Below are 21,440 nucleotides of genomic sequence, written 5' to 3'. Positions count from 1 at the left end.
CACCCTCAGAGGGGGCCGACAACCAGGCTTTGTTCCAAGTACTATAGGGTCTTTTCGTACTTCTCAGTACTTTGACCGCTGGGAATGTAGGTAGGATGTAGTGGCTCCCTGCTGGAAATCATGGGTATTGTTCAACGTTTTCCACCCAATCTTACGTCTTGACAATGCTTGACGTTTGTTGGGGCGAAGAATAACAAGACATTGTGCGGCAGCCATGGTGTAAGAAAAGTCTATCTGAGTTGGAGCATGTAGTTCTGTGGAAAAAAAATTTATGGAAGACATAGGTGGAGCTAGTAGCCTACAACGCACAGCCCAACAGCATTCACAACATGCGGTGAAAAAGAGAGGGTTGTCTCCTCATTCAAAGGAACCGGACACTTTCAAACACTCATCCCAAAAAAGGGCACACCCACGGCTTACCCTCAAAGCTAGCATGACAAAGAGATCTCTTAAATGTTTTTCGTCGTTTTAGTCATTCTTTCAGTGGCTGACTTGGGCTACGATAACACCGACTGCAGCCTGTATGTTGAGCTTCCTAGTTTTGTGCACTTCTCTTCAACACCCCAAATCATGTTCTATCTAGCATTCTGACTTGAGTTTCCCCTTTCTGTTAAAACCGCTTGCATCATCCCCATCTGCACCCTTTTATGTCTTTTTAGCGCCCTGTTCCTGAGGCATCATGCTGCTTGCAGTCCCTAAATAAGAAAACAAATAGACAAAATCAAATCCATCTGTAACCGAACGCCCACGTCACGATCTTGCCCTGCACGCCATTTGGTGCCACATTTTAGGTTCGTGCCCCCTTCCTCCCCCTCTGGTACTCATGCTATCTACTCACCTGCGTGCCGTTCAAATAGCCTGTCGTCCCTGCTACCACCTTCAGCGTACCGGGCGACACTCCTCTTGTGAATGCTCCTGTGCCAAGAGCCATGGTGGCGGCGAAAAAAAGAGGGCAAAGTGCAGTTCCCAGCGGTACACCGGCTCTTCTTGTAGAAAAGGAAAACAAAACATATGCACCCACAAGTAACCTTGCATTCCCCCTCCTTTCACAGTTTCTATATCGAGTATGGTCCAAGATCGACCATCCTCTTAAAATAACCATACTTTTTTACAAGTTCAAATTGCGCAAATTTTGTTTTACCCCTTTTACCAATTCCTGGCTCTTACAGCGCATTTCAAAATTCTCGCCAGCTTCATAAAATGGCGTGTCCACTGTGAACGAATGAATGAGTGATAATGTTTAGAATGTGCAGGTGATCCCAATAAAACAAACAGGACATTAACTGCTCATCAAAAAGGACATCAGGTTTGTTTTCAGATACGTACAGACACAAAAAAAAAAGCACGGGCCTCTAATGTAAGAATTAACCTACACGTCTTCCCCACTTTCCTCTTCCACTATTTGGTTAAGGCGAATAACAAGATTGTTCGAGCTATAGACTGTCTTTCACTAGTCTGCACAGACACGCTGGATCCTGGAATTCCCCGGGTGATCTTCCTTGCAGTTTAAACTTGTAAAACAAAAAGAAAAACTCAGGCAAAACCCATCCACAATGAGTGTCAATTAGATACTACTAGCATTCTTCAAATTGTGTGACACACTTGTGTTGAACTGTTCCCTTCCTCCTGATTAAAACTAGAACCAACCCCTGTACACTGATAATAAAAGTGCAAAGCCTTCCTTGATAAACTGTGATACACAAGCTGTCTCCCTCCACCCAAACAGCCCTCACCTCAGCTTTTCTGCTGCCTCTTGAATAGTGACTATGATGTCTTCTTGCTGCGAGGTGGAACACTGCTCGAGCAGCAAGGATGTCTCCGGAACTGGAACCAAAGGACGATGGCTTTAAAAAACTCTTTGAGGCTTTTGTCCTGAATGATAAACATTTTAAAAGCACTGGCCGTAACCTGGAAGGTAAGGCAATGAAAGGAGTATGATCTTTCTGACTCCATTACGTGGAATGCCCATTGCGGACGATCTGAAAGTGACAAATGACCACTACATCAAGTACCATATTTGCGCATAAATAAAGCGACCTCAAATATAACGCGAGGGGGGTACTTTTGGCCCTTCGGAAAATGGAAAAAATATATATTACGATTATTACAGGAAGTAACGCGAAGATGTCACGAGGCTCACCGGCCTCACATGCAAGCTCTTTGGCTTTCAGTTGCACAAGCTCGACGTTTACAGGCAAAAACTAGCCGCAACGTTCGCGGACGAATTCTGCCAGGTCATTCTCGAGTTTACAGTAGCGCACATTCTTGGGTCTATGGAGCGCTTTACGAGTCGGTGCAGCTTGAAAGATGCGATCACGATACTTCCTCCAACCTCGAATGGTTGACTCGCTTAGTCCGAGATGCCGTGTTGCACTTGAATTTCCCTACCCTGAGGACAACAGGATCGCCTGTTTCTTAAATGCAACGGTGTACTGATTTTGGTTGTTCATTGCAGCAGCTCAGAAGGCAGAAGCAAGTACGAACAAAACAAAGTACAATGAGCGCGCGCATTAGCTCTTGCCTCCGCAGAAGATCGCCTGGTCATGTGATCACTACCATTGTAGCCAACTGCGTTCCTGGGAGAAGCTGGCGCCAAAGTTGACGCCGATAGCAGCAAGCTCTTGGCAACGTAAATCCGAGGGTAGAGCAGCGGGTATACGGCTCAGGTTCCAGGCATAATAGTACGAGGCGCGTGCCAACGACGAAGGTATTTGAAGAAAGAAAGGCGAGAAAAAAAGCTCACGCTATGTTCGAGCCCGAATATAACACGAGGGACATTTTGGAGGCAGAAATCGCAGGAAATAACTTCGCGTTATATTCATGCAAATACAGTAACTACTGTATCGACGACACGTCTGTGACTGGAATCAAGCGTCCATAGGGTAAGAGATGTTGTCTTCCCACCAAAGGGCCAAACAGCTGTGGAGTAGGAAATCGGCAAGTGGTCTCACCCAGGAGTGCTTGCTCCGAGAGCGCCAGGTTCGAGCTGGCGTCCACCACGTCGCGGATGCCCTGAGTGTACACTGGGAGCAGGGCAGTGCGCAGCGACTGGCACTGGGAGCCGCCCTGTGGCGCCAGGCCGCTGCACCAAAACAAGGACAAAGCCGGTTGACGTGACTTCGCTGAACATTTCGACTGTGTGCACCCCAAAATGAGACTTATCAGTGGACTAGAATGCCAAAGACAAGGACAAGAGAGAGCACAGGTCAGGCACTCTGCCCTCTGTCCTCACCTTCTCTTGTCCTTGTCCTTTGGGCTGTGCATTACACTCGAATATGCATCACCAACAAGCCCAAGCTTTCCACTTTATCAGTGGCGTGCACATGCTTGACATGGCTGCAGCAACGGCGGCACTCCTTTTTCTTCTTGTGTTCGTATACTCACCCAACTTTTACGAATAACTGCCAGTTAGGGTGACTGCACGTGCCACATCTGCATTCTGCAAAACTTTCACTTGATACTTCGGTGTGCACTAGAAGGTTAAAAATCCTTGCACTGCAAGCATTTACCATGCAATTCACCTGCTATATGGCAAGCTTCGAAACGAGGTGGTGGATGCGGCAGACAGATTGCAAAACGACATCAGCATCTGGTGCTGCGCATACAAGTTCCCCATGGTACGACAAACCGGTAAGGTGTTGAAAATTAGCAGGACGAACCACAAAGCCGCTGTGCAACCTCGCCGAAAAACAAGAGAAAACTGCAAACGCTCGTGTCAGCTAAAGAGGAGTGTGAGACCCTGCCGTGCAATCACAAGCTGTTGAAATGGCATGAAAGCAAAATACGACCAGGTTTGATTTGAAAAGTGCAGCACTTGGTGAATCCCTCAGCTCCGATCTAGTCGCGAAAGACGTTTTTGAAACCCCCCCCCCAAAAAAAAAATGTAGAAATCTTTAAAAAAAAGCTTTAAAATTTCATGTGATGCCAGCAGGGACACAATACTGGCCGGCACTGTAAACATCCCTCCGAGTTTAACTGTACGTTAGCATTCAAGTGATATGATTCAGCAGCAGTAGAGGCCCCACTCCAAGTGCACAGTCCTGTTACGTGCAGTGGCTTGGTTGGTGGCCACCAACCACACAAGTAAGATGCCGAAATGTCAGGGAAACGTTGCTGGAAAGTGGCAGCGGAGTTGCCACCGCTTCTTTTTTTTTCTTAATATCTAAGTAATTTTTTTAAGTTTCCAATGAAATTGGTGTCATTGTTATCGGTACAAAGCAGCCTTTCGAATGAACCAGACTGGTATTTTGTCTTGACAGCCCCCTTAACCCTTTAACCGCCAACTTAACTTCGAAAAAATGTACCAAGATCACCAATTTCTTTTCACCACCAAGATCACCAAGTAGTCATAATCCTTCCCATGCAATTCTGATTCTGAAAATATACCACATCGTTGATTTCTGCTTAGAATTAGCACAGAAATTAAAAAAGGAAAAACTGCCATTGAGGGCGCCTTTCTGTCAATGCATGCCGTGCTAATGGGTCAGAACGTACTGAAAGTCGAAGTATTTATTTGATGCCATACACGGTAACACATTAAAAATTGCACAGACGTCGGACACAAATTCCCCGTCGTCACTAACGCTGCTTTCTGTACGGCTCCAAGAAGCACCTCTTTCTCTTGGAGCATCCCCCCATCAGCATTTTTATTGCGAAGTGCCATTGTTCTCTTCCTGCTACCCAACATGAGGCATTCAACCTCTCCTGTATGAATAAATTCATTCAATCAGCCATTGTAAAAATGACTGTCGCCATACTTAAAACACGAGCAAAAGGCACAAAACGTGGTTTTTCATCGACCACTAGCGCCATCTAGGGTTGAAAATTGTAAGCAAAGCAATTGACGACCGTGATATGTCTTCAGCAGTGGAAGGAGCGGAAAATCAGGCCGGACGAGCGTCACTCGTCATTGGCGATACGTATTGGTACAAACTCGTGTGACGAGTACACATAGGGGCTGGCGGCTGAAGAGTTCAGCGATGCCAGGCACCACGCACACAGCAGCGCGGGACAAGTGACTGACACGCAGCGTTCGAAGAACCACGCCGCCGTCTTCTGAGCGGCCGTGCTGAGGTCGGCCGACGTCGTCTGCAGAAGCAGCAGCACCGCAAACAGGCTTCGCAAGGCAGCCTGCAGCTTCTCCACTGGGCTGTCCGCCGGCACCAGGGCAAGCACGGACAGCAGCCGATCCACCTGAGACGAGGAAAATTAGCGGGCTGTTAAGGCCGGTGACGTGGAACGGATCGGCGACTCTCAAATAGGGGGCTTCTTAGGTTGCTTTCAATGCGAAAGCATTAAATGGCCCAATGGGCGAAAAAGCCAGCACCGGCATTTGCAACAGCAAAACAACCCTTCGGGAAGCTTTCCATAGCCAAGGCACTCTATAGCAGACACCAGTTGCAGAACTCTGCTTCAGAATCTGAGCACCGTGGGCCCCGCTGCTTCATTGAAGCTGAGGGTAGAGTGCACTCGCGTGGCCCCAAAACTGGACTTTGGTAAACATTTAGTTAAGAGGGCACATGGGTCTTTGACTTTACTTCTACAGCTATCACTGTGAAAATTGGGGGACGTGTGTAGTTTTTCATTCTGACTGTAGGTATAAAATTTGTATTTGTGTAAAACGACTCTATCCAAATTTATTTGGATTTTTATACTTGGTTTTTTCACACCCTTTGTAAGAAAACTGCCGGAGTGATGCAGCTGAACAAGGTACCAGTGAACTGTGCCCAAATCTAGGAGTGCAATAAGACTAACAGTATCATTCTATCTGGCCTGTAGCAGATAACAGATAACAGATGTAGCAGAAGACAGATAACCACTGGTACTTTTGTCATCCAAATAAACACAACTTTATAAGCATTGCATTATGCTGTCAATGATGTAGATAATATACGAAACTATTTTTTTGCCCTTTCGTGGTGTGTTGGGGTAGATTTCACATCAACGAATTTCCGCTTCAATGAAGTGTTTTGCACGTCCTGTCAATTTCGTTAAAGAGGGATTCAACTCTACGAACACCTCAATGACCAGGGGTAGCATCCCTCCTATTATCTCTCCCTGCCACAAGAGAGCAGAGCTGGCCTACTCACAGGCTCCTCGGGATGCTGACGGATGGAGAGGGAAAGGACGAGGAAGAGGAGGGAGCAGTTGCGGAGGCCCACTTCGGTCAGTTCTTCCACCCGGTTGGCATGGAAACGGCTGCAGATGCTGCACACAGTTGGGGGGAGAGGGGAAAACGAATGCAACGGCATGAGAGAAAGGATGATGAAGAATTCAACCAAGGGCTCCGAGAAAACACAGGAAGCTTTTGACAAACGATATATTGTGACAAGGGGGCGTTCTGATGGGGAGAGTGTTGAGAACAGCAGAAACAGCTTACTACCTTATTTGCACGATGCTAACGAGCACCCTTTTTGGCTAAAACTAGCCTTCATACTTGTGTGCGCGTTACAGTTGAGCTCGAAGACAAAATCGGCTTCAAAGCGGCCAGTAGCATTGCCAAGGACACGAACTCCTCCTGATATCCAATTGTAAGTTGGTGCTGTAGAATCCGCGTGAAATTTTTTTCAGGTAATTTTTTTTCAAATTTTTATAAGTTACCGGCACAGTACAATTGGGGGCGCGTTATAATCATGCAAATACCGTAACTTCAAGGCGCACTTCGAGACCTGTAGGCACTGCCTGATCTCTTTGCCAAATTAGGGTTCAGATTGCGCAAACCGTTATCCAATTTTCTCTGCTTGGGTAATTTAGTCGGATATTTCTCACTCTGACACGAGTCTGCACCAAACGTATCATGCGTAAGAGCCTCGTCACAGAATGGCAGCCCTCGCGCCGAAATGTTAACCCTAACGAGCAGTTTACAGATCGCAAGCACACTCGTCCTGCCGCTATCGCCCAAATGACACAGGTCGTGGCATTCACATCCAATTCAGGTCGCTTTGCCCTACAATTCTGTGCCGTAGCCATGTATAATTGCCTTATCAGAATAAAAAATGTTTTCAACTTGAAACACGACCTGTCTAAGCTGAAACAAAAAAGTTTTAATTCGCAGCTGCTTTTGTCAGCATCAGCCGAACAGTCTTGCAGAGTCACAAGTCGAGTGCGGGAAAGTAGCTGGCAAGCCAATCTCTTGCTTTTCTCATCAAACATCTATCAAGGGCAATGAAGCGGCTCACGGTACGGCTCGCAAGTTGATACACCGAGTTATTGGAGTCATTATCGAAGACGGCGACACGTACATCAGTAAAAGACCTCCAGTACCTGTCACAGCCACTTAGAACACACACATACATCTGGCCACGTTCATCGTTGTTGATTGTAGGGTTACGCGTCGACACAACGCAGGCGATGAGGCGCGCCGTAGTAAAGAATTCTGGAGGGCTCCGGATTAATTCTGACCACCCGGGGATTTTTAACATGCGCTGAGACATGGGCGTTTTTGCTTTTTGCCTCCATCAGAAAAGCAGCCGCCACAGCCGGGAATTGAACCCGCATCTTCAGGCTCGCCTTAGCCACTGAGCCACCGCGGCAGGTGTCCGGCCACATTACCCGCACAAACACTGAAGTACCCACGCCCACATTGGCGCCCCACTCTCTCTCAAATAGACATAATGGGCATTACTGTTATTCCAATGATGCAGTCTCTCAAGCAGATGTTGGCTGCGTGGTGTGGTCCCTTTAAAGGAAAGAAGTGCGTTCTTTATATAAAGACAACTTTTTTCAACGTTTTGGCCCGATACCAGCTTTTTGCTGAGGCCGGTCCCTGGCCTAAATGTTTAAAAGCTTTTCGAAGATTCAGTTTTTTAATATTGATACCCGTTGATATTGAAAACTTTATATTCATAATATTGATAACTTTAATTCGTTATTAATACACACATACACACAAATATATATTGTCACACAGTGAAGAACAATGTAAGGATCTGATAGAAATTAACGTTCACTGGAGTGAACTTGTGCTCTGCAAAGGATTTAAAGAAAAAACAAGCGCCAAACAAGCAGTCAACGAAGTGACATGCACAGATGAGGGTGGACGAATAGAATCCCACGGGATTTCCTCGGCACACATTCATCCACAGCGCTCTTGTTACTAGACACACCGATTCATATCAAGAACGTTTTAGATTACACAGGAACAGTCTGGGGCACTGACCGCTACGCAACATCCTTTCACCATCAAATCAATATTGGTGGCGCAGCATGCAAAAGGAGTATAAACACATGCTTTTTTAATACAAGATAGCATAGTTGGGCATGGCCAGACACTCGTAAGAAAGCATAAACAAACAAGTCAAAACGGCATGGTACGCAGCAAATAGACTTACATACATACATACCATAAAGTTCCGAAAAAATACCCACCCGAAGTACAGTGATACAGTGATACAGTGTTTGAATGATGCCCTTAATCTTCGAGCTTTTCATGTTCTTTGAACTTCTGTTGTTCATAGTACATCGTTTGTAGTTATGTCCCTTTTGCTTGGGCCCTTCACTGGGCCTGCAGTATTGTGTAAATAAATACAATATCAAGTGAAAAATGCGGGAAGGGCGATCTTTCGGGTCAGGTGCGAAAAACTAGAAAAAAATGACCGCACTGCCAACCAAAACTGCGGAGATATCGAGAAAAAAATACCAGAAAAAACTTTTGGGTCAAGTGCAGAAAGGACAAATAAGTGACTGTATCAACACACGAATAAATGATTCGCGTTTATTTTGCTGGCTCATCGGTGCTAAAGCCATCGATAAAGGCGGTGAGCGATCTTTGGGGTCTTTTAGTAAATTGAATATTTCACCCCTAAAGGTGGGGTGGGCGTTTCGGGGGTGGGGCGGTCGCTCGAAACTTCACGGTACATACGTAGTACATACATTCACACATACACACATACGTACATATGTACATACATACATACATGTATGTACAGGTGCCGTCAGAAGTAATTGGAGCACGGGAGCTGTAGCCGAACCGCATAGGAGCGCTGTGTAGCTGCACCGGCAGTAAATGAAAGGAGCAGAAGACGCACGCACGCCTTTTGAGGGTGATAGCCAATCTATACTTCTCAACCCACTGCTTTTTTAAAGCGGCTTCGAGCAAATTATTCGCAGCGTACTGGTCTCAGTGATGGCGCTGATAGAAGAGGCGGTATCTGGCAGTGCGCTCCCACACTTTTAGCGCACGTGACCTGCTGGGAGAAGCGCCGTAATCACAGGGATCTGAAGTGACAATTTTTCTTTTCGAATATTTTTATGTGGGTATGCTATCAGCGCCATTGCAGTATGCTGGGGATAATTTGCTCAAAGCCGCGTTAAAAGAAGTGGGTTGAGAAGTATAGATGGGCTATCACCGTAGGCAGGCGCGCATGCATCTTCTGCTCCTTTTGTTTACCGCTGGTGCAGTTACACGGTGCTCCTATGCGGTTCGGCTACAGCTCCCGTGCTGCAATTGCTTCTGACGGCACCTGTACATACATATGTATTGACATATGTGTGCATACATCTTTACATATGTACATACACACCAGACTTCATCATTATCACATACATCCAACATACATAGGTACATACCGTATTTATTCGAATCTAGGCCGGCCCCGATTCTAAACCGACCCCCGAAAGTCCGAAGCCAGGAAAAAAAAAAACTTATCTCGAATGTAGGCCGAACAAAAAGGCGAGGTCAGCGTTCACAAAAAGAAAACACATTTATTGAACATGAAGATGCGGTGCTCATTCTGAGTCTCATCATCGCTGCTAGCCTCTGAATGCCATCCTCGTTGCGGCGCACCCAAATATTTTCTCCCGTTGCGTCCTCCAACGACGGACATTTTTTTCATCCACGCAGAAGTCCCACCCGGCTTGAACGTTCGACGTCAACTTCGCGGCTAAAACAACTTTTCTTTTAAAAGCGGCACTATAATGGCACCGCTTGTTTGATGCCATTGCGATGTCAAAACCAAACGCCACACCGCACACAGGCCACTATCCGCACAGTTCAAAATGGCGGCATCGCCCCCAGCTATGGCCCTTTAAGTGGCAACTGGCTCATCTAGTAATGGCTACAATACTTTCTTTTCTGGGTGGCGCCAGCTGCGCGCCACTTCCCTCAATTTCACTTGGAAATTGGCGCGTGTTTCAAAATCCTCGAATCCAAGCCGACCCTGGAGTTTGATATATCAGTATTTGAAAAAAACTATCGGCTTAGCTTCAAATAAATACGGTACATATGTACGTACATATGTATGTATGTGCATTTGTACGTATACATGTACATACGCACACACATAAAGACTCCCGCAATCTATCAGGGTCTATCAGGCGTTCTCAGCAAAGCAAAGGGCCTCCTCCCTCACCGGCCCCGGAGAGTCTTCCACGCACTGGTGGCTCCCTCTGGGGTGTTCTTACGCAGGGTCTTTGCCAACAGCATGAGGAACAGCTCGTAACTGCTCTCCACACCTCTGGGAGAGGAAAAAAACAAAAAAAAAACAGGCGGCACTGCTTTGGCAAGGTACACTACAAGCCCATGAAGATGACGTCCCAATTTTTACCCTCCCAACCAACCGATGCATGATTCCACCTTTTACACTTAGCCGAATGGCCACACCTTGCAGCCTCACAATCTACACCGGCTCTCCGACTAATTTGGGAACCCTTCACCGCCCGAGGTAGACAACTGGCTCTTGCGCCCAGCACAGTAACTTCCATTCAAACCAAGTCAAATAGGTGACTGGTAAAAATCGCAAAGGCTCATGGGTGCATTGTTTTTTCCCGCGGAGAGCCGCCACTTCCGGTTCGGGAGCTCTCCTGGACTCCTGTACGCCGTCAGCTTTCACGCGCATGTGTGCTTGTTGTTTATGTTTCCACCGGGAAAAAAAATGCTCATGCATCGGGAATTCCATAAATAACAACAATTGACCCTACTAGGGATTTATCTGACAGGTAAGCACCCTGTGACAAATAAACAGCATGCACACACGCGCCTGACAGCCGCCGGCGCATGCAGGCGTACAAGAGGGCAGGATTGAGATCTCGAACGGGAAGTGGCGGTAGCAGATGACATACCCATGAGCCTTTGTGCTTTTTACCGGTCACCTATTCCAAGCTACTCGAGAAATTTATTCAGTGCTTAATTTAAAGGCGCCATGAAGACAAATTACAACTTTGTTCAATTCGAAACAAGTAGGCCGAGAACTGCGTGCTAATGGTGGAGATGACAGACGCCGGGGCTTGCTTTTTTTATATTTTTTTTTTTCTGAGACAAAAACGCAGGCATAAGCACATTAAACACGGTCGTGATAGTTTTTAGTGTTACCAAGAGAAGAGACCGGCCGTTAAGCTTTTAAGGGAATACCACGTACCTATATGGGCAGGAGTGGTGCAACAGAAGCCAGCCCTAAAAACACAATCATCAGCGAGTTAACTACACATTAGCATTGCAGTGATGGATCACATTGAACTAGAGATGCCATGTCACGTTTCTTGGCGGTGGCTTATCTCAGCAGCTCACACTGACAAGCTCATGCGACGTTGGCTGGAGAGTGGCCACTACTCCATCTGTTTTCCCTGATATCTCGATGATTTGTTCGAAGCTTGCCATAAAATTGGTACGATTGTTATCAGGACAAAGCAGTTTTTACGGACCAAACTTGTCTTCATGGCTCTTTAAGACGTAACGAATCAGGCACGCAGCACAATTAAGAGAGAGCACCTCACAGCACACTGATTACTCCATGGATTTGGTAGAGGCCGGGTACAAACAGAGCTTGATGACCCGAAACAATATTCACTCACCTCACTCCGAGATCGTCACATTCGGCCAAAGCCCGGGCCCGCACCTGTATCTGCTGGCTGGTTTGGCTGCAAGCACGGCACACAATGGAAACGACCATTCACCACAGTGGCCGGAGAATCGGGGGGCCTGCTTTATTAGTGTTGATGTTGTTGTTATCATCATCAGCCTATCTACGCCCACTGCAGGGCAAAGGCCTCTCCCCTTAATCTCCAATTATCCCGGTCCTGTGCTAAGTGTGACCAATTTATCCCCGCAAACTCCTTGATCTCATCTGCCCATCTAACTTCCTGCCCCCCCCTGCCACGCTTGCCTTCTCTAGGGATCCACTCTTTTGCCCTTAATGGCCAAGGGTTACCGTATTTTCTGGTGTATAAGTCGCGGTTTTTTTCTGAAATTTTTGTTGGTGCATCTTATCTACCGGTGTGACTTATGTATGGAAAAATATTGTATGCGGCGGCCACTCGTGGTCCACGCTCGAAAAGGTGCCTGTGTGCTGCATGATGTTAGCGCACGTTAACAGACACAGCTTTATGGTCTAAATGAATGAATTATTTGTTAGTGAGTCGGAGGAAGGAGGCTTCGATGGTTTTGCCTAAATGCCGTCTGTAAGTACATGCTGTCTGCGTGTATCAATAAACCATTTTTAAGATTTATTTCTGTCTAGACTTTGGACGGTAGATGCACATGTCTAGCACTGTTTACCGGGGGATGCGTTCAGAGGCGGCGGCCGCCGCAACCATGTACTTTCGATGCCCTTTCTAACGAACTGATGCTCTATGAGTTTACCTGATTAACGACTGCGTTTGGTACAGCAGTGCGACTTATATACGTTTTTTTTTTTTTTTTTTCGGGAAAACTGCCGTTTTGAGGGGGTGCGACTTATACAAAAGTGCAACTTATAGACCGGAAAATACGGTATCTTGCCTTCGCATTACATGCCCTGCCCACGTCCATTTCTTCTATGTCCTCAACACGCGTTTGTTCCCTGACCCACTCCGCTCTCTCCTTGTCCCTCAATATTACACCTATCATCTTCCGTTCCATTGCCCGCTGAGTCATCCTCAATTTAAGTTGAACCCTCTTAGTGAGCCTCCAAGTTTCTGCCCCGTAGGTGAGTACCGGTAAGATGCAGCTGTCATACACTTTCTTCTTCAGGGGCCCGCTTACTGTCACTAGCCCCTGTCAATAAGAACAGTTTTGAGGCACGCTGTGACCCACAAACTTCATCTTTGGGGGGCAATTTTAAAGACAATAGTCTTTTTTGGCTGCTAAAACCGAAAAATTTTGGTCTGTCTGTACCTCGATTCATCCCCCTGGTTAAAGGATAAAAAAATTCCGAAACGAGAAGTTTTACAGGCAAAACCTTTCCAAACCCCTAAATCTCGTACCACACTTCATACTATTCAACATCGTTGGGCAAAGAAGACATCAAGCATATTTGAGGCAAAAGAACAATACAAAACTGGCAGTGATTAGTGTTCTTTTAATGAAGAGTACATGGCTGCTTGATTTTTGTGATAGCAAATAAATAAATCGGTGCTGAAAAGAATGTTTTGACCCGAAAATGACAAAAGTGCCAGAGCTTGACTCTAGAGAACCATGGCAGCTATCCAAGGAGCCCAGCAGTAACGAGAGATTCCAGTAAATGGCCCGAGAGTTGCGGAACGCGGCAAAACTAAATTGACTTGAGCAAACATCCACCGTGTTTATCGTGGGAGCAGCCAGATGGGGGGCGAAGAGCGCGAGAGAGAGGAGAGGCACTGACACGGCGGAGGCAGCAGACGACTATCATTTTTCGACGACATTTGCAGCAGAGTGAGCAGATACGCGGCCAATTTTTTTATTTCGACTGACGTTTAGTTTTTCATGAGGGTTCCTCTCAAGAGCAGAAATTTATTAAATTTTGCACCATCACAGCAGAGACTTGAGGTTAACTCTGCAGATAGAAGTTATGAGATGGGTGTTCAGAGGATAGTTATCTTTGATAAAACGCGGCCCTCCTTTTTCTGAGTTGGAATGAAGAACAAGACAACAGCACAAATTAGGAGCCATTCCACTCCGTGAAGGTGAATTACCAGCGCAGCTTTTTATCACACGAACATAGAAGTGACCCAGAATTTAGGTGACAGGTGCACGCATACTTTGTTTCTCTCGAGCGTTGGTGGTGGTCATCCCTGAGAAAAAGTTTTGCGGTTCAGACATGACACATACATGGGCTGTAGCCATGTAAAAATTTTCCCATGGTTGAATGCGGTTAAGGGGGGACACTGCTTTTAAAACAACTTCTTTTAATTTTCAAGCAAACTCTGTGGAACTTGTCAGTCTCCCTGCTTTTTTTTCCACTGATTTCGAATATGCCATTATTTTTTCAGCAAGTCAGTTAGTTACCAAGATAATTAGGGATAATTAGCCATTTTTGGTCATACAACAGACAAAACAGTGTTGGTCATACAACTGCAATCTTTATATTTTCCAACACTATGAACACTGGTGAATGCAATAAGAGAATCAGTTTTTTGCTGCACTGCTCGAAACTAATTTCACAGCTCATTAAACTTTCGTGGCACCAGTGGCAAGGAGCCATTTCGAATGCACATATAAAACACCAAAGTTTAATGAGCCGTAAAATTTGTTCCAGGCAGTGCATCAAAAAACCGATTCTCCTATTGCACTCACCAGGGATCATAGTATTGAAAAATGTAAAGATTACAGTTTTATAGCTGATACTGTTTTGTCTATTGTTCTTCCAAAAATGGCTAATTATCCCTAATTATCTTGGTAACTAACTGACTTACTCAAAAAATAATGGCGTATTCGAAATCAGTGGGAAAAAAAGCAGCAAGACTGACAAGTTTCACAGAGTTTGCTTGAAAATTAAAAGAAGTTGTTTGAAGACCAGTGTCCGCCCTTAAACCAAGTTTGCCAAGAGATAGCCCTGTCCTGGAAAAGCGGATGCCAGGCAGCCACTTCACACAGCAGAGGGCAGAGTGAAACCAAAGCGTTCCGGTTTTCCGCACTAAGAGCACACCGCGAAAGCACACATTTTCTGATGGCATGCACCCCACTCTTTCCTCCTATACTCCTCTCCACACCCCTTCCCCCCACCCACTGGAACAAAGAAGTGATCGGGTGCCTTCACTTTTTCTTTGTAAACGCGACGGTGAACACACATGGACGCAAAAAATTTGCTGAGGTGGCCATATACAGCTTCATTGTAAAAAGAAGACAGACAACCCAAGTGCCCTCATCTTGAACCTCATTTTAGATGCGAAGCATCTCATGCTCGGGGCTGTGTCCCTCCCTCCCTTGTCCGCCGTCCTCTCTCTACTGCGCATGCGCGTCTCTTCAGCCCCGTCAGCGTTTGGCCTGACGTCAGCGCAGCCCACTATGAGAAGAAATAGTTAGGCGGCGCCCGGTTTAGATCCCACGACTCTGGCCGCAACGGGAGGTACGTGGCGCTCTTCCCACTGCGCTATACAAACTGAGACGGGAGCATGTGCTACGAACGCGCCTTATGTCCTTCACTCATTCGAACTACATCAAGAAGCTACTGATACAACGAAGGCACGCAAAGCTGAACGTCAACGGAAACGACGAACTGAAAACTAATGGGAACTTCAGTCGACACCACGGCTACTTCGCATACTAATCAGGGTTCCCCTACGGGAAGAAGGTGTAATTTTTCTGCCCTATTTTGTTTTGTTCTTTCGCTAGCTTTTCCGGCATACTTCACTATGCGTCACAAAGCACACTGAGCTCGTGTGGTTCATTTCATTCCTTCAGATTGCAAAAAAAAAAAAAAGCCGTAGTGCAGGTTCGGTACAGCTTACTTACAGCGTAGCAAGATGCCGCAGAATTTGTCTCTGAGCCCAATTGTCGCGGCAGTCATACCACTGGAGTAATCATGCTACTCTTCTGGGCACCAAAACTTGTTTTAAGACTTCTCCTGTGCTCTGACAACACAAAAAGTTTTTACTGTGCAGCAACCAGTAGCATACAAAGATAAGCTGTATCAAAGCAATCACATCCAAGTCTCACAAATTGTTAAGGCGGATTGTGGTGGTAAGCCTCAAAGGTAAGGTCTCTGCACTTTACCCCAACACCCCTACCCGAAGAAAAACTGTCGGACTGACACTTCTCTCACCATGCAGCTTGGAAGGCCTGGAAGTGACACGAAGCAATCATGAAGCTTTCGTCCTGAAAGACACAATTGCAGCAGTTTGAAACAGATTGCAGAGGATTCAATTTCAGTGCTCCGAACAAGATATCGCAACACACTGGAATCGGTAGACGGACACGCAGGCATTTGATAGACCAGGCCCCCCTTCCCCCCACTGCAATGCAGGTTGCTAGGTAGGCAGAGCAAAATGTACAAGTAGAACCCACCAAATAATTTTTTAGAAATTCCTCGGGGCACTTAAATATGCTTACATGCTTTGAAGGTGAAGGCATCATGGCCTACCCCCGCAATAGTACTTATCAAAGATTTCATTACTGCGACATCCTTTTTCTTTCCTTTTTAGGGGCAAATCCCCTTAGGGGCTGGGGCTGCTGGCGTCTCCTGCCGTCGGCGTCATCGTCGTCATAATTGTCGTCTCATGGAGTCATGGTGCTAAAACACCGGAAAACTTGTTGACGCCTCGCGCTAGAACGTAACGCATACTAAAAAAACACCAGGACACTTTTTTTTTGCCTTGCGCTAGAGAGCTTCGTGCTTCAAAAAAGAGACCTTTACAGCATAGCTGTATACCTCTACCACCCAACGGTTTCATCTCCGTTGGCCAAAACACCAAGGCGCCAAGAATACACTTATATACTGCATGCTTCGTCCCTTACAAGATTTCACGTTAGTGGAGATGACCCCAGGTTCTTTTTGAGTATTTGAGCACGAATTACATTAACAGGCCGAATGGCCGCACTTTGCACCACTACAGCTCCTCAATAAAACCAGAGCTCTCTGTGGCTGACATGGACCTCTCCTTATCGTATGATGTCATGTTCACCTGTCATGCAATACGATGTCAGTGCCGCACGCTCTAGGCTAACCCTAATTCCGCCACCAGCAACGTGATGATGTACCGTAAAGTTCTGAAAGAACGCCCACCAAAAGTACAGTGATATCAAGTGAAAAATACGGAATGGGCAAACTTTTGGGTCAGGTGCGAAAAACTACAAAAAAGAGGCAGCACTGCCAACCAAAACGGTGGAGATTTCAAGAAAAAATACCAGACGGGCGAACTTTCCGGACAGGTGTGGAAAGCACTAATAACTGACCGTATCAACGCATGAATATATGATTAGCGTTTATTTTGTTCACCCATCGGTGCTAAAGCCATCAATTTTAGGGGCTGGGAGATCTTTGGGGTTTTTTAGTAAATTGAATATCCCACCCCTAAAGGGGAGTGGGCGATGTTTCGGGGGGTGGGCATTCTCTTGAAACTTTACCGTAGTGGGGTGGTAGCACATTCACTTCCAAGTGCGCATGTCTGTTAATTGCATACAGGTTTTCTTTCATACGTCAGTTTATGCATTTGTTTCTGCATACGGGAGTTACTTTGAATGCTAATCATTCCTACTTGTTTTTTGCAGGCATTTGTATATTTTTGTCTGTTATTTGTTTCCCTGTTTCCTGTTACTTTATTCCTTTCATGTTTTTGTTGGTGCATTTTGTGCATGAAAATGCGTTCTTACCCCCATATTGTAATGCCCTCTCGGTGAAGTGTAGGCATGAGAATAAGTAAATAAATAAATAAAGTAAATAAATTAAAAAAATAAAAACCAACGTTGAGTTCCCATATGAACTCAGACATGTTATTTTCCTTTATTGCCGAACAACAAGAACAACGCTGGTTTTTCACACAATGAGGCACTTAAGGCTTCTTCTGCCTTAAAAAGCTTAAATCAACAAAAGGATCTATTATGCAATTGAAAAACCGCAAGTACTGACTACTCTAGCTGATTTTGACCGAGCAGTCTGCTCCACACTTTTCTGTTATTATTATTTTTCCGCCTTGCCCCGAAAAATGTTTACCTTTTCACCTTCACCTTTTACCTTTTTACCTTTACTTTTTTTTCTTCCTGCTCCTGTTTACCTTTTCTCAACATGTTCCCTCCACTTTTTTCCCGACAATGATTTTTTTACCCTCCAAGACGGACTAACGTGAGCGGAGGAAAAGGCGGCGTCACCCACCAGGTGCTTGAGGTAAAAGTCCAGCAGGGGCTGCACCAATTCCAGGCTGGGCTCCCACAGCCCGCACAGCCTGATGCAGGAACGGACCACGACTCGCATCAGCCGCTCCTTCTGGAAACCCCCATGCACACGTACATACGGCCTCCGTCAAAATTTTCTAGGCCATGTTGCAAGTGCATATGCCACAAAAAATTCAAAGTACAAGCGTAGGCACGTCTCGAGTGAGGCCGTGGGCATCAGAAAGGGGTTGCAAAAGAGCACTTGGCCACTGTAATTCGAAAGAACACTGTAATTCGAAGGATAAGAATGAGGTAGAGTGCATACGGCAGGCATTCTCAGATGATGAATGGCAGCCTACCATTGTCCCTGAAGAAGAAAGTGTATGACAGCTACAGCTGCATCCCACCGGTATTCACCCACTACGGTGCAGAAACTCGGAGGCTCACTAAGAGGGTTCAACTTAAATTGAGGACGACTCAGCGAGCAATGGAACGGACGATGATAGGTGTAACATTAAGGGACAAGAAGAGAGCGGAGTGGGCCAGGGAACAAACGCGTGTTTGGGACATATTAGTAGAAATTAAGAAGAAGAAATGGACGTGGGCAGGGCATGTAATGCGAAGGCAAGATAACCGTTAGTCATTGAGGGTAACAGAGTGGATCCCTAGAGAAGGCAAGCGTTGCAGAAAGCTAAGAAAGCTAGATGGGCAGATGAGATCAAGAAGTTTGCGGGGATAAATTGGTCGCGGTTAGCACAGGACCGGGGTAATTGGAGATTAATGGGAGAGGCCTTCGCCCTGCAGTGGGCGCAGATAGGCTGATGATGATGATGATGATGATGACTGTAGTCACAACAATGCTGCTAACTCACGGATTCAGCTGTGACCGCCGCCGTCACAAACCTCCGAGCTGCCAAGTAGTTGCTCTGCAAAGAAAATGGCAGCGCATTTGCACCATTTTGTACAATGGTTGTTATGTTTGTTGCGCTGGCATTGGTGTAAATAACTAATCATTAAATAGTACACCTTACTAAGAGACACAATAAAAAAATGTTATTACATTTCAAGGGCTTCTATGGTGCAACATTTAAGTGGGCAGTGACTAACAACGCATTTCACATTGCATGTTTAGAAAAGCAATGCTTCCTTCAGCAAAAATGTGCAGGACTAAAAATTACAACTGGCAAGTTAAGGGAGTAATGACCCTGGCTACACGACTCTAATTATTATGTTTGCAAATTCAGTCACATATGCTACACTTTTTTTTCTTTCCCGTGAGCAGGCTAGAAGGTTGTTGGCACGGTGTTTTTGCAGCAAGGAAAATGGTGTAAAAAATTAACAGCCCTACGAAATGCGTGCAGCATCTAAAAGGAAGCAAGTGCTTACCAATTAAAGTGAGTATTTTTTCAACCACCACTACAAAAAACGCTAAAGATTTCTCAATTGTAGTTTCGTAATGAGTAAAACCAAAAAGGAGTCAACTTTTGTACCAATCGATTCTGCTTTGTATTAAATAAGGACTATTCGGAAACTCGGAATATTTTACAGCTATTTCCAAGTTCGAAGATGCTGAAAATAGCCCACATCAAGCAATCAAAACACCTTTCTGAGGGCACGTGCACAATAGTATATCCTCAATAACGAACTATGCCTGAAATATAGCGTGCTCAGCGCTTACAACAACCTCCAAAACAAGTTGCACGGCCTTCTTCACCCCATTCACACTGACATTAGGAAGTTTCAAACATTTGCAGAACAGTACAAACGAGTAAAATCAAAAGCTTAAGTCTCAATCAGATGAATAACTGCACTACATGTTACTTCTGCCCCAAAAACCACGCGCAAGAGATTGTCCATGCAAGTGTAATGTTGACAGGTTTTCGTACCTTGGCACCCCACACACACTTTTTTCTGGCTTCAGCTGCAGCAGCCAACAACCAGAGGCAGAAGGCGTCTCTTTCAGTGCGTTCCACGCTTGCTGTGAACGACGACAGGCAGAACCCAGCTGCAAAGAACAAGACAGCAACATTTCCTCATTTTGTTCGATTACTGTGCCTTGAAGCGGCTGGGAAGAGACGGGTATTAAAACAATTTCTTTTCATTTGTAAGTAAACTCTGTGAAACTTGTCAGCGTTGCTGCTTTTTTCCAAATGATTTCAAATATGCCATTATTTTTGAGCCAGACAATTAGTCCCCAAAATAATTACAGGTAACTAACCATTTTTTGGAGGAACAACAGACAACTTGGTGGCAGCAGTGGCAAGGAACCATTTCAAACGCCCATTTCAAACACCAGAGTTTAACAAGCTGTAAAATCAGTTGCAAGTGATGCATCAAAAAAACGCTTCGTACATTGCATCCACCAGGGTTTCATGGTACTGGAAAATATAAAGATTACAGTTTTTGTGCATCCAAAAATAGATAATCATTTCTAATTATCTTAGGAACGAATTGACTAACTCAAAAAACAACAGCATATTTGAAATCATTGGGGAAAAAGCAGCAAAACTGGCAAGTTTCACAGAGTTTACTTAAAAACTGAAAGAAAATGTTTCAAGACCCTCGGAGCCATGACGATAAAATGCAACTTTGTTCAATTTCAAAGAGCTAGCCCTTGACAGCTCACGCCGCTGCATTTCTGCCATGAAAGGCGCTTTTTTAACTGAAAAAATGCAACAAAAACTTTTTAACGTTCCCGCTACACTGAGACACAATATGGACCAGCACTGAAAACATTTTTATCACTGCACTAACTGCGCGTTATCATTTAAAGGGCCGGGCAGACAAAACACAAGTTTGGTTCATTCGAACCATTGCCTCGTTAGAATCATGCTGACACCACTTTTAACGTACACTTCACTCAAATAAGCTCTACAATTAGGAAAAAAGGTAATGGCCCTGCGACCCCCCAGCTCATTTCCCACAACAGAACCTATGATGTCACATGTCCAGCTGAGCAAAAGCGAACGCAAATTAGGCATGGCTTATAAGCTTGCCGAATGAGCTGTCTGCACTTACATTTAGTGCACATTCTTTATAAATCAGTAAGTAGGGTGGGACAAAAAGTGGAAGTTACGAAAACACACGTAAGCATAGAGCTACCGATGCACACTGCGGTTGGTACTGGGCGCACTACGCTTGTTTTAGCTCCACAGCAGTGCGGTGCATTGGAGTTGTCTTACACGACACAAACCGATTGGCGGAAGCGACGTCGTCTTACATGACACTGTTAGTCGAGGATACCCCATGTTTCACAAAACGATCACGTTCTACCCCAACAGAAACAATCCAGGTGCAAATACGGTCGAAAACAAAGCAACGGTGGACAGCGGTCCGCGGCTGAGTGTGGTAGCGCCATCTGGGAGGACTGATGGGAAAAGAGGCTGCAGAGCCTAATGACGCACTGGAACTTTGTTTGAATACCAACCCTCACGACTTCATGGCAGATGTCACAAAAACACAC

General features: G+C 45.6%; 1 protein-coding gene across 1 annotated transcript in view; it reads right to left on the bottom strand.

Moving 5' to 3' along the window:
* Positions 1–21,440, bottom strand: part of LOC144143483 (protein MMS22-like) — a 70,383-nt gene that overhangs the window by 24,004 nt on the left and 24,939 nt on the right. Inside the window, exons 10-20 of the mRNA XM_077675232.1 lie at positions 19,864–19,982; positions 18,850–18,903; positions 17,979–18,089; positions 15,933–15,985; positions 11,788–11,853; positions 10,350–10,454; positions 6,090–6,207; positions 5,024–5,193; positions 2,952–3,082; positions 1,734–1,824; positions 839–915 (exon numbers count right to left, since the gene is read on the bottom strand). Coding sequence (XP_077531358.1) covers positions 839–915; positions 1,734–1,824; positions 2,952–3,082; positions 5,024–5,193; positions 6,090–6,207; positions 10,350–10,454; positions 11,788–11,853; positions 15,933–15,985; positions 17,979–18,089; positions 18,850–18,903; positions 19,864–19,982 — 1,095 coding nt within the window. The remainder of the gene's footprint in view (positions 1–838; positions 916–1,733; positions 1,825–2,951; positions 3,083–5,023; positions 5,194–6,089; positions 6,208–10,349; positions 10,455–11,787; positions 11,854–15,932; positions 15,986–17,978; positions 18,090–18,849; positions 18,904–19,863; positions 19,983–21,440) is intronic.

This window comes from Haemaphysalis longicornis, unplaced genomic scaffold (genome assembly GCF_048455015.1).
Source record: "Haemaphysalis longicornis isolate Haplotype H1 unplaced genomic scaffold, Haemaphysalis longicornis Haplotype H1 scaffold_6, whole genome shotgun sequence".
NCBI lineage: Eukaryota > Metazoa > Arthropoda > Arachnida > Ixodida > Ixodidae > Haemaphysalis > Haemaphysalis longicornis.
The sequence above is the reverse complement of the archived record's forward strand: the minus strand, read 5'-3'. Positions and strand labels throughout refer to the sequence as shown.